Source organism: Miscanthus floridulus, chromosome 17 (assembly GCF_019320115.1).
Source record: "Miscanthus floridulus cultivar M001 chromosome 17, ASM1932011v1, whole genome shotgun sequence".
Classification (NCBI taxonomy): domain Eukaryota; kingdom Viridiplantae; phylum Streptophyta; class Magnoliopsida; order Poales; family Poaceae; genus Miscanthus; species Miscanthus floridulus.
In genome coordinates, this window is record NC_089596.1 from 51,292,653 (window position 1) to 51,307,007 (window position 14,355).

General features: G+C 42.0%; 1 protein-coding gene and 1 pseudogene across 1 annotated transcript; both read left to right on the forward strand.

The window, feature by feature from the left end:
* Nucleotides 1-4,564: 4,564 nt before the first annotated feature.
* LOC136518955 (uncharacterized) lies at nucleotides 4,565-5,221 on the forward strand (annotated as a pseudogene).
* Nucleotides 5,222-10,430: 5,209 nt separating this feature from the next.
* On the forward strand, nucleotides 10,431-11,603 carry LOC136515625 (uncharacterized). The gene has a single exon (XM_066509158.1). It carries the CDS (start codon nucleotides 10,431-10,433, stop codon nucleotides 11,601-11,603), a length of 1,173 nt encoding a protein of 390 aa, XP_066365255.1.
* Nucleotides 11,604-14,355: the final 2,752 nt, after the last annotated feature.

A 14,355-nucleotide genomic window follows, 5' to 3' on the forward strand; every position in this document is an offset into this window, starting at 1 on the left:
CATATTACCCCACCAAGCTCCACTTAAAAGCACCGTGAGCTGTTGCACCGTAGTCTCTTCACTCTTCCACTACAGATTGCAGCCCCGGTTCTTGCCCTTTCCAGGAAGAGAAAGAACTTGTTCAGCAAGTGGTGAGGGAGTGTTTCCACATATATTCCACATATATATTGTCCTTTTTCCCCCTCTACTAATATGGCAGGACGTGGAGATGGTGCCGCTGTTTCGGTGGAGGAATTCCAGGAGCTGCGTACACAAATGAATGATTTGATGCAACAACTACAAACTCTCCAATTGAACATGCCTCATAGAGAACCACCACCAAATGAGGATGATGACAATGAGGATAACGAGGCACCACATCGTGCTACTGGTCATGGACATGGACGTGGTGGGTTTGGCCATGGTTTTGGTCGTGCTCGGCGCGTTCTAGTTGGAGGTAGAGATTATGATGGTGATGATGATATGTTGTCCGACATGGATGATCATCGGCATGGTGTCCATCATGGTTATCGTGACCGCCATCGTCGTCGTGATGATGATGGTTTAAGCAAAGTGAAAGTGTCTATTCCAAAATTTAACGGAAAGGAAAGTGCTGATGATTATTTTGAGTGGGAGACCAAGGTTGATCAGATCTTTGATTTCTATACTTACCCTCCTGTCAAGAAAGCAAAGCTTGCTGCAATTGAGTTCACCGGTTATGCAATCACTTGGTGGAATCAAGTATGTGCTGATTTCCGCCGTGTTGGACATGATCATATTACTTGGGATGACATGAAACGAGAAATGATGCGGAGATTTGTTCCTGCCCATTATTCTCGTGAGCTACATTTGAGGCTGAAACGTCTTGTCCAAGGTCATCGTAGCGTGGATGAATATTTTCAGGAAATGGAAATGTGTCTACTTTGTACCGGTATCACTGAAGATGAGGAATCAACGATGGCTCGATTTCTTCTTGGTCTTAATAAACCAATCGTAGACAAGGTGGACATGACTAATTACAACACTATGGATGAATTGCTACATTTTGCAAAAAGGGCAGAACGGCAGCTTGCTGAATCTTATAAGAACCGTGCTTCATTTTCAGCTCCTCATAGTTCTACTCCATGGCGCCATTCACAGCAGCACGGGTCAGAGGTGCACACACCTTCATCTCGTGCAACTTCTCGTTCAATTTCAACGTCTGCCAAACATTTTGATTCAAGAGGCAAAGCTGTAAATTCCAATCAGTCCAGCTCCTCTGTTACAGCAGCCCAACGGAAGGCAAGCAAGATTGAGTGTTTTAAGTGTGGTGGTCCTAGACATAAGCAAGCTGAATGTCCCAATCGGCGTACCATTATTGCACTTGCTGATGGTTCTTATGATTCTCAAAGTGAAGAGGATGAAGAGTTTAACAATGTATTTGCAGATCTAAATCTTGATACTTGTGAGTATTCAGCTGAGGATGGTACATTTGAGCTAGGTCTGAATTGTTTAGCCATTCAGCCTATTCCAACTTTTGCTCACAATAACATGCTACAAGATATTATTTCTCCATCTTCTGACGAGATTACTAGTGCTGATTTTGATGAGTTGCTTGCTGATTTTCTTGATTTGGAGCCTTCTACAATGAATACACCATCTCCTTCTTTGGTGGTTAGGAGAGTTCTTTCCACTCAGTTTGTTGCTGCTGAACAAGGACAACGCCATAATTTGTTTCAGTCCTGATGCAAAGTGAAAGGACAAGTGTGCTGTTTCATCATAGATGGTGGGAGCTGCAATAATATTGTTAGTGCTTTGCTTGTTGAGAAGCTTGGTTTGCAGCCACGTCGCCATCCACATCCATACCATATGCAATGGTTGAATAATTCCGGGACAGTTAAGGTTTCAGCCATGATTCGTTTGTCATTTTCCATTGGTGATTATCATGGAGAGGTTGATTGTGATATTGTCCCCATGCAAGCATGCCATTTGCTGCTTGGTCGGCCCTGGCAATTTGATGTGGATTCGGTGCATTTTGGACGGTCTAACAAATACACTTTCATTGCCAATGACAAGAAGGTGGTTCTAGTTCCATTATCTCCAGAGGAGATACATGTTTCAGATGTGGCTCGCAAGAAAAGAGAGGAATCTGAAAAAAGAAAACTGAGTGAGACCCACAACACTAGTAAGGAAGATAGTTCTAAAGCATCCAGCCACATAAAGCCTCATTCCACTTTAAAACAGCCACACCAAATTGAATGCTTATTTGTGAGCAGGAGTGATTTGAGAGATGTGACAAACACTACAGCCCCATTCTTTGTACTGTTGTACAAGGAGGTTTTACTTTCCACTAACGACTTACCTTGCTCGCTGCCTAGTGTTGTTCTTGATTTGTTACAGGACTTTGAGGATGTTTTTCCTGATGAGCTACCAGTTGGACTTCCCCCACTTCGCGGCATTGAGCATCAAATTGACTTGGTCCCTGGTGCTTCTCTTCCCAACTGTCCAGCATACCGCACAAACCTCGAAGAAACAAAGGAAATTCAGCAACAGGTAAAAGAGCTTTTGGACAAAGGGTTTGTTCGTGAATCCTTATCACCATGTGTTGTTCCTATTTTGTTAGTTCCAAAGAAAGATGGTTCTTGGTGTATGTGTGTTGATTGTCGTGCTATCAATGCTATAACTGTTTGATATCGTCACCCTATTCCAAGGCTTGATGATATGTTAGATGAGCTGAGTGGTTCAACTATTTTCACCAAGATTGATTTACGTAGTGGTTATCATCAAATTCGAATGAAAATAGGTGATGAATGGAAAACATCATTTAAAACTAAATTTGGTCTCTATGAATGGCTTGTGATGCCCTTTGGTTTGACAAATGTTCCTTCAACTTTTATGCGTTTGATGAATCATGTGTTAAGAGCTTTCATTGGCAAATTTGTTGTTGTTTATTTTAATGATATCCTGATCTATAGCAGATCATTTGATGAACACCTTGATCATATCCGTCAAGTTCTTGTTGTTTTGAGAGCTGACAAATTGTTTGGAAACATTGCTAAATGCACATTTTGCACAGACCGTGTTGTTTTTCTTGGATTTGTTGTTTCTGCAGATGGAATTCAAGTTGATGAAGAAAAGATTAAAGCAATAAAGGATTGGCCTACACCTACAAATGTGAGTCAAGTTCGAAGTTTTCATGGTCTTGCAGGTTTTTACAGGCGTTTTGTTAAAGATTTTAGCACCATCGCTGCACCCCTCAACAATTTGACAAAGAAGGATGTTCCATTCAAGTGGGGTGATGAACAAGACCAAGCCTTCAATGAGCTAAAAACAAAGCTTTGTGAAGCACTGCTGCTACAACTTCCTGATTTTGGTAAGACATTTGAGATCGAATGTGATGCAAGTGGTATTGGCATAGGAGGTGTACTACTTCAAGAAGGTAAACCTGTTGCCTACTTTTCTGAAAAGTTGAATGGTCCACATCTGAATTATTCTGTCTATGATAAAGAGCTTTATGCCTTAGTTCGAGTTTTGGAAGTTTGGCAATATTATTTGTTACCTAAAGAATTTGTCATCCATTCTGATCATGAAGCTTTGAAATATCTAAAAAGTCAAGGCAAACTGAACCGTAGACATGCTAAATGGATTGAGTTCATTGAAACATTTCCCTATGTTGTAAAACATAAGCATGGAAAAGATAACATTGTTGCCGATGCCTTATCACGGAGATGTGGTTTGGTTACACAATTAGATACAAAAGTGCTTGGTTTGGAATCCATTAAAACACTCTATGCAGCTGATTTTGATTTTACAGAACCTTTCTCTCATTGCATTGCTAGAAAAGGCTGGGACAAGTATTATGTGCATGATGGTTTTTTATTTCGGACTAACAAACTATGCATTCCAGCCTGCTCAATTCGTCAAGTTCTTTTGCAGGAAGCACATGCTGGTGGCTTAGCTGGTCATTTTGGCGTCAAAAAGACATTGGACATGCTCTCCGTTTCTTTTGGCCACATATGCGACGTGATGTCCAGCAATATGTTGCACGCTGCATAATCTGCTTGAAAGCTAAGTCCCGCCTTAATCCCCATGGTCTTTATACTCCATTACCAGTTCTGAATGTACCTTGGGAAGATATATCCATGGATTTTATTTTGGGGTTACCTCAGTCTCAGAGGGGGAGGGATTCTATCTTTGTTGTTGTTGACCGATTCTCTAAAATGGCACATTTTATTCCATGTCATAAGAACGATGATGCTTCACACGTTGCTGATTTGTTTTTCAGGAGATTGTTCGTTTACATGGAGTACCAAGGACTATTGTTTCAGACCAGGATACAAAATTTCTAAGCTATTTTTGGAAGACATTATGGGCTAAACTTGGTACGAAGTTGTTATTTTCCACCACTTGTCATCCACAAACCGATGGGCAAACTAAAGTTGTCAACCGTACCTTGTCCACCGTGTTGCGTGCTGTGTTGAAAAAGAATTTGAAGCAGTGGGAAGACTGCCTTCCACATGTTGAATTTGCTTATAACAGGGCAATCCATTCCACAACAGACTTTTGTCCATTTGAAATTGTTTATGGGTTTAAACCGCATACTCCCATGGATCTTTTGCCTTTACCATTACAGGAACAAGTTAACTTGGATGCAGCAAAGAGATCGGATTTTCTCAAGAAGCTACATGATGAGACAAGAAGGAATATCGAGAAGAAATCAGCACAATATGCAAAGCAAGCGAACAAAGGTAAGAAGAAGGTTACATTCCAGCCCGGAGACCTCGTCTGGTTGCATCTACGCAAGGATCGATTTCCCCAACAGCGCAAGAGTAAGTTGTCTCCTAGGGGTGATGGTCCGTTCAAGGTTTTACACAAGATAAATGATAATGCTTACAAAATTTAGCTGCCACCTGAATATTCCAATGTGAGTACAACATTCAATGTCAAAGATTTGCTTCCATTTGTTGGTGAGCCTGAGTCGAGGACGACTCCTTCTCAAGAGGGGGAGGCTAATGAGGACATTCCTAGCATTCACTCATCTTCAAATGAAACTCCACTTGATATAGCTGGTCCAATTACAAGAAGTAGAGCTAAACAATTGGAGAAGGAAATTCATTCTCAGGTGAACGCTAACCTTATGTTTAATAATCAGTTTATGTTGAATGAGCCTATGCTTTTGAGTTCTTGTTCCAATATCCTTAGGAATGATGGAGTGTATGAACCAGCATGGGATGAAGATGGATTCAAGCCTCTGGACATTTGAACCAAGAAGCCTATGGTGTGCAAGAATAAAATGGTGGTTCATCACCTTTGCATGGAAATGCAACCAGAAGCTAGATGACTGATACATGGTACGAATTCCAAGCATCACCGCGGACAGAATACAAGGAGTTAGATGGTGTTCTATATGTGGATGGAAGTGTCTTCAAGTCTACTTTTAGCCCATCAAACGGCTCATTATTTGGACTTCCCAATAAAGAGTTATGCTCATTTTAGTAACTGCTATCAGAAGCTGAAAAGACGCGCGAACCAGCCACGAAATCCACTGGTGCATACGCATGCTGCCATTTACTCCAAGCTGAACGTCCCTATCTCTATATATATCTTGTACTAGACAATGAAAGGTTGGATCTTGATTGGCTGAATTCAGAATACACAAACTCGTGGAGTTTTGTTTATGCGCGAGTCTTGAGAGGCTTGCAACACTTGTTCTTTCGATTCCTGAGGGAGTTGTAGAACGCCAAACTGTGGTTCACCCAGTTCATGCCTTTACGTCTATAGGGCATGATTACGTGGGCTGTTTCATCGGTATGTGGAAGGGTGATTGTCTCGGTAGTTCGTCGCGTGGACAGCCTCGCGGTGCACTGCCTCTTCACCAGGTCACGCAGCGACAAGTTATCAAGTTCGCGGATCCTACGAGAAGATCGGGCCACACAACTTGCTACACGCGTTGCATAGGCGTGTGCGCATCAGTATCATAGGCTCAGGAATCATTTTGGATGAAACAGATGGTACTCCTAGGTGATGAGGCTCAACTGGTAGCTTGTTTCGGTCCATTTAGAGGTAGTACTAATCTTGACGCAAGGTAGTTGCAAGGTTTGCACCGAACGTAACATAGGCTCAGAAATCAATTTTGGCACACCCGATGGAACTTCTAGATGACATGGGTCATGACAAATCTATTTTCAGTATGTTTGGAGACAGTGTTAGTGTCGGCGCAACATAGGTGCACGGTTTGCACGAAACATACCATAGGCTCAGAAATCATTTTGGACACACTCGATGGTACTCCTAGGTGACAAGGCTCAACTGGAAGCTCGTTTTGGTCAGTTTGGATGTAGTGCTAATATTGACGCAAGATAGGTGCAAGATTTGCACCAAATGTACCATAGGCTCAAAAATCAATTTGGACGCACCCGATGGAACTCCTAGATGACGTGGGTCAAGTCAAATCTCATTTCAGTCCATTTGGAGATGGTGTTAGTGTTGATGCAAGATAGTTGCACGGTTTGCGCCAAACGTACCATAGGCTCAGGAATCATTTTGGACGCACCCGATGGTACTCCTAGGTGACGAGGCTCAACTGGAAGCTCGTTTCGGTCTGTTTAGAGATAGTGCTTATCTTGATACAAGATGGTTGCACGGTTTGTGCCGAACATAGGCTCATAAATTGTTTTGTATGCACGCGATGGAACTCCAAGGTGAAGTGGGTCATGTGGAATCTCGTTTCGGTCCCTTTGGAGACGGTGTTAGTGTCAGTGCAAGATAGGCGCATGGTTTGCACAAAATGTACCATAGGCTCAAAAATCGTTTTGGATGCACCCGATGGTACTCCTAGGTGACGAGGCTCAAGTAGAGGCTCGTTTCGGTCCATTTGGAGATAGTGGAAATCTTGACGCAAGATAGGTGCACAGTTTGCGCCGAATGTACCATAGGCTCGAAAATCATTTTGGATGCACCTGATGAAACTTGATGAGGACATCAACACCAACGATACATCCACGCCGACACGAGTACCAGTTTCTGGTCCTATTACTCGCGCCCGTGCTCGTCACATTAATCATCAAGTAAGTTCACTCTTAAGTTCCTGTCCATCATATTTAGACCATGGAGACACGTGCACTCTTGTTTTGGTTAGGAACCAAGGAGAGGACCGAAAGGGACAAGGATTCGCGGAGGCTGAATTCGGACTCCAGGACAGCTCCAACTTGTGATGGTCACCACGATCGCATATGGACTCGGATTGGGGCGTTCAAGTACTTCATGGAATCCTTATGAAGTCTGTTTTCATATGGATCTAGAATCAAGTCCATATCTGTTTTGAGGCGGCCGCAATGACTGAATTACTATAGAGAGCTTGTCTGTCCAAAGGTGCTGCGTCACCTTAGTTTGGTCCAATGGGCCGTGTATCAAGTTGGGTCCATTAGGGACACGTCCTATGGTTGGAGAACGACCCCAACACCCCCTGGTCATCCTTCCACCATCATATACTCCTTAGCCGCCACCAAGAATAGGCGGGTTTTGTTTAGATCAAGTTTAGCTCTCGCTACTTGCTTGTAAGCACGCGTGCTGGATCAACCACCCGTCTTCTTGTCTTCGGAACCCCACCTTAATTGAGATTGAGTTTGAAACTTTCATCTACATCTAGTAATTCAGTACTTGCTATACTTGTTCTTGCTAGTTCTTCAATTGCTTGCAGGACGAGTGCCCTAGTGGTCTGGTGACGCGCTCCACAAGATCACGGCAGCCATTGGAGGTGGTGTATCGGTTGCTAAGGCGCAGCATGGAAGGCTGTAGTCGGGCCGTTAACGTCGCCTCCACCCATCAATCGAGTTATCCCACACCTCTCATCGAAAGATCCAAAACAAACCCTAGCGGTCACGTATATGCAGGACGTGGAAACAAACCCTCCACGTCCTGCATATACGTGACCGCTAGGGTTTGTTTCCGATCTTTCGATGAGAGGTGTGGGATAACTCGATTGATGGGTGGAGACGACGTTCACGGCCTGACTACAGCCTTCCAAGCTGCGCCTTAGCAACCGATACACCACCTCCAATGGCTGCCGTGATCTTGTGGAGAGCGTCACCCGACCACTAGGGCACTCGTCCTGCAAGCAATTAAAGAACTAGCAAGAACAAGTATAGCAAGTACTGAATTACTAGATGTAGATGAAAGTTTCAAACTCAATCTCAATTAAGGTGGGGTTTCAAAGACAAGAAGACGGGCGGCTGATCCAGCACGCGCGCTTACAAGCAAGTAGTGAGAGCTAAACTTGATCTAAACAAAACCCGACTATTCTTGGTGGTGGCTAAGGAGTATATGAAGGTGGAAAGATGACCAGGGGGGTGTTGGGGTCGTTCTCCAACCTTAGGACGCGTCCCTAATGGACCCAACTTGATACACGGCCCATTGGACCAAACTAAGGTGACGCAGCACCTTTGGACATACAAGCTCTTAGTAGTAATTCAGTCATTGCGGCCGCCTCAAAATAGATATGGACTTGATTCCAGATCCATATGAAAATAGACTTCATAAGGATTCCATGAAGTACTTGAACGCCCCAATCCAAGTCCGTATGCGACCGTGGTGACCATCATAAGTTGGAGCTGTCCTGGAGTCCGAATTCAGCCTCCGCGAATCCTTGTCCCTTTCGGTCCTCTCCCTGGTTCCTAACGAAAACATGAGTGCACGCATCTCCATGGTCTAAATATGATGGACAGGAACTCAAGAGTGAACTTACTTGATGATTAATGTGACGAGCATGGGCACGAGTAATAGGACCAGAAACTGGTACTCGTGTCGGCGTGGATGTATCGTTGGTGTTGATGTCCTCATCATCCTCCCATTCTTGCATTTGAGGCGTCCTCGACTCAAACTCATCTTCTTCTCCCAAATATGGCTTCAAATCTGCAATGTTAAATGTGGGACTAACCCCAAATTCTACAGGAAGATCGAGTTTATATGCATTATCATTAATTTTCTCTAACACTTTAAATGGTCCATCAGCCCTAGGCATCAATTTAGACTTTCTGAAATCAGGAAACCTATCCTTTCTCAAGTGCAACCAAACTAAATCTCCAGGTTCAAATATTAGTTCCTTTCTACCTTTATCACCAGCAATCTTATATTTAGCATTCATACGCTCTATGTTTTCTTTAGTTGTTTCATGCAGTTTTAACATCAATTCAGCACGCTTAGTAGCATCAAAATTTAGTTTTTCAGAAGATGGCAAAGGCATCAAATCAATAGGAGCACGAGGCAAGAAACCATAGACAATCTGAAATGGGCACATCTTTGTAGTAGAATGCAGCGAACGATTATAAGCAAATTCAATATGAGGCAAACAATCTTCCCACATCTTAATATTCTTCTTAACATAGTAGACAAAGTTCTATTGACAACTTCAGTTTGACCATCGGTTTGGGGATGACATGTAGTAGAAAACAAAAGCTTAGTCCCAATTTTCCCCATAAAGTCTTCCAAAAATGACTAAGAAATTTAGCATCACGATCAGAAACAATTGTGTTGGGCACACCATGCAAACGGACAATTTCTCGAAAGAACAAATCAGCAATATGAGTAGCATCATCCATTTTATGATAGGGTATGAAATGTGCCATCTTAGAAAATCTATCAACAACCACAAACACACTATCACGTCCCTTCCTAGTCCTTGGCAAACCCAACACAAAATCCATAGAAATATCTTCCCAAGGGGCACTAGGAACAGGTAGAGGCAAATATAAACCGTGTGGATTTAACCGTGACTTAGCCTTTTGACATGTCATGCAATGAGCAACAAACCTCTCCACATCTCTTCTCATCTTTGGCCAAAAGAAATGACCAGCAAGTATGTCCTCCGTTTTCTTAGCTCCAAAATGCCCCATCAAGCCACCTCCATGCGCTTCCTGTAGCAACAACAAACGAACGGAGCTAGCTGGAATGCATAGCTTGTTAGCTCTAAACACAAACCCATCACTAAAGATGAATTTGTTCCAACCTTTCCCATCTTTACAATGCAGCAACACATCTTTAAAATCAGCATCATTAACGTATTGGCCCTTAATTGTTTCTAATCCAAAGATTTTGTAATCAAGTTGATTCAGCAAGGTATATCTCCTAGACAAAGCATCAGCAATAATATTCTCTTTCCCTTTCTTGTGCTTAATAACATAAGGAAAAGATTCAATAAATTCAACCCACTTAGCATGTCTACGGTTCAATTTCCCTTGACTACAAATATGCTTCAAAGACTCATGATCAGAATGAATGCCTATATGGATAGGAGCCTTGCTGCTCTTCTGAAGCGTTTTGATGACTTCCACACGAAAGACAAAGAGCAGCATAATGAAGACAACAAGGACGAAGAGCGACGCGAAGATAATTATGATGATGATTACACTATTGATATTGAACATGATGCTCATGACACTCGTGACCGGCGTTGCCTATGCCACAATCATAGAGGTATGGGTGGTCACTGCCGATGTGAGGTACCCAATAATAATGATGCTTTCAGTAAGATAAAATTTAAGATACCTCCTTTTGATGGTAAATATGATCCTGATGCATACATTACTTGGGAAATTGTTGTTGATCAAAAGTTTGCATGTCATGAATTTCCTGAGAATACACGTGTTAGGGATGCTACTAGTGAGTTTATTGATTTTGCTACTATTTGGTGGATAGAATATGGCAACAAAAATCCTAATAACATACCACAAACTTGGAATGCTTTGAAACGAATCAAGAGGGCCAGATTTGTTCCTTCTTACTATGCATGTGATTTGTTAAATAAATTGCAACAACTGAGACAGGGTGCTAAAAGTGTAGAAGAATATTATCAAGAATTGCAAATGGGTATGTTGCGTTGTAATTTAGATGAGGATGAGGAACCTGCTATGGCAAGATTTATGGGTGGGTTAAATCGTGAAATTCGAGACATCCTTGATTATAAAGAATACACTAACATAACCCGTTTGTTTCATCTTGCTTGTAAAGCTGAAAGGGAAGTGCAGGGGCGACGTGCCAGTGCCAAGAATAATATTTCTGTAGGGAAAGCTAATTCATGGCAGCCCCGCACGACTACTACTCCAACCACACGTGCTCCTATGCCAACATCCAGCGACAAACCTCGTGCTACTTCCGCAAATTCAGTGGCGAAGACGACCCAGAAGCCTACTGCGAGTGCTTCATCCATGGCATCTATAGGTAGAACAAGAGACGTTCAGTGTCACCGGTGCAAGGGATATGGACATGTGATGCGTGACTGTCCAAGCAAGCGTGTTATGGTCGTCAAAGATGATGGTGAGTATTCCTCTGCTAGTGATTTTGATGAAGATACACTTGCTTTGCTTGCTGCTGACCATGTAGGAAGTGAGGAACAACCAGAAGAGCAGATTGGAGCAGAGGATGTAGATCATTATGAGAGCCTCATTGTGCAGTGTGTGCTTAGCGCACAAATGGAGAAGGCGGAGCAAAATCAGCGGCATACACTGTTCCAAACAAAGTGTGTCATTAAAGAGCGTTCGTGCCGTTTGATAATTGATGGAGGTAGCTGCAACAACTTAGCTAGCAGCGATATGGTAGAGAAGCTTGCACTTACAACTAAACCGCACCCACATCCATATCACATTCGATGACTCAACAACAGTGGTAAGGTTAAAGTAACGAGATTGGTACGAATTCATTTTGCTATTGGATCATATCATGATGTTGTTGAGTGTGATGTTGTGCCTATGGAAGCTTGTCATATTCTGCTAGGTAGACCATGGCAATTTGATACAGATTGTATGCATCATGGTAGATCAAATATGTATTCTCTCATACACCATGATAAGAAAATTGTTTTGCTTCCTATGTCTCCTGAAGCTATTGTGCGTGATGATGTTGCTAAAGCTAAGAAAACTAAATCTGAGATCGATAAAAATGTCAAATCTGTTAGTAGTAACAAAGATGAGATAAGATTGAAAGGACATTGCTTGCTTGCTACTAAATCTGATATTAATGAATTGGTTGCTTCTACTTCTGTTGCCTATGCTTTGGTATGCAAGGGTGCTTTGATTTTAGTTCATGATATGCAGCATTCTTTGCCCCCTGCTGTTGCTAACATTTTGCAGGAGTTTTCAGATGTTTTTCCAAGTGAGATACCAGCGGGGCTGCCACCAATACGAGGGATTGAGCACCAAATTGATCTTATTCCCGATGCATCTTTGCCAAACCGTGCGCCATACAGGACTAATCCGGAAGAAACGAAGAAAATTCAACGACAAGTGCAAGAACTACTCGACAAAGGTTATGTGAGTGAGTCCCTTAGTCCTTGTGCTGTTCCTATCATTTTAGTGCCTAAGAAAGATGGAACATGGCGTATGTGTGTTGATTGTAGAGCTATTAATAATATCATCATTCGATATCGACACCCTATTCCACAATTAGATGATTTGCGAAGTGGGTACCACCAGATTCGTATGAAATTAGGAGATGAATGGAAAACTGCTTTCAAAACTAAATTTGGTTTATATGAGTGGTTAGTCATGCCTTTTGGGTTAACTAATGCACCTAGTACCTTCATGAGGTTAATGAACGAGGTTCTACGTGCTTTCATTGGAAAATTTGTTGTAGTCTACTTTGATGATATATTGATTTACAACAAATCTATGGATGAACATCTTGATCACTTACGTGCTGTTTTTAATGCTTTACGAGATGCACGTTTATTTGGTAACCTTGAGAAGTGCACTTTTTGCACCGATTGAGTGTCTTTTCTTGGCTATGTTGTGACTCCACAGGGAATTGAGGTTGATCAAGCCAAGGTAGAAGCTATACAGGGATGGCCTATACAAAAGACTATCACACAAGTGCGGAGTTTCCTAGGACTTGCTGGTTTCTATCGCTGATTTGTGAAGGACTTCAGTACCATTGCTGCACCTTTGAATGAGCTTACAAAGAAGGGAGTGCCTTTTAGTTGGGGCAAAGTACAAGAGAACTCCTTCAATATGCTAAAAGATAAGTTGACACATGCACCTCTCCTCCAACTTCCTGATTTTAATAAGACTTTTGAGCTTGAATGTGATGCTAGCGGAATTGGACTGGGTGGTGTTTTGTTACAAGAAGGCAAACCTGTTGCGTATTTTAGTGAAAAATTGAGCGGGCCTGTTCTAAATTATTCTACATATGATAAGGAATTGTATGCTCTTGTTCGCACATTAGAAACATGGCAGCATTACTTGTGGCCCAAAGAGTTTGTTATTCATTCTGATCATGAGTCTTTGAAGCATATTCGTAGTCAAGGGAAATTGAACCGTAGACATGCTAAGTGGGTTGAATTTATTGAATCTTTTCTTTATGTTATTAAGCACAAGAAAGGGAAAGAGAATATTATTGCTGATGCTTTGTCTAGGAGATATACCTTGCTGAATCAACTTGATTACAAAATCTTTGGATTAGAAACAATTAAGGGCCAATACGTTAATGATGCTAATTTTAAAGATGTGTTGCTGCATTATAAAGATGGGAAAGGTTGGAACAAATTCATCTTTAGTGATGGGTTTCTGTTTAGAGCTAACAAGCTATGCATTCCAGCTAGCTCCGTTTGTTTGTTGTTGCTGCAGGAAGCGCATGGAGGTGGCTTGATGGGGCATTTTGGAGCTAAGAAAACGGAGGACATACTTGCTGGTCATTTCTTTTGGCCAAAGATGAGAAGAGATGTGGAGAGGTTTGTTGCTCATTGCACGACATGTCAAAAGGCTAAGTCACGGTTAAATCCACACGGTTTATATTTGCCTCTACCTGTTCCTAGTGCCCCTTGGGAAGATATTTCTATGGATTTTGTGTTGGGTTTGCCACTAGGAAGGGATGTGATAGTGTGTTTGTGGTTGTTGATAGATTTTCTAAGATGGCACATTTCATACCCTATCATAAAACGGATGATGCTACTCATATTGCTGATTTGTTCTTTCGAGAAATTGTCCGTTTGCATGGTGTGCCCAACACAATTGTTTCTGATCGTGATGCTAAATTTCTTAGTCATTTTTGGAAGACTTTATGGGGAAAACTGAGGACTAAGCTTTTGTTTTCTACTACATGTCATCCCCAAACCGATGGTCAAACTGAAGTTGTCAATAGAACTTTGTCTACTATGTTAAGAAGAACATTAAGATGTGGGAAGATTGTTTGCCTCATATTGAATTTGCTTATAATCGTTCGCTGCATTCTACTACAAAGATGTGCCCATTTCAGATTGTCTATGGTTTCTTGCCTCGTGCTCCTATTGATTTGATGCCTTTGCCATCTTCTGAAAAACTAAATTTTGATGCTACTAAGCGTGCTGAATTGATGTTAAAACTGCATGAGACAACTAAAGAAAACATAGAGCGTATGAATGCTAAATATAAG

Bases quoted from the DNA above. Each gene is read 5' to 3' on its own strand.
- LOC136515625 (XM_066509158.1), top strand. From the start codon at position 10,431: ATGGGTGGTCACTGCCGATGTGAGGTACCCAATAATAATGATGCTTTC.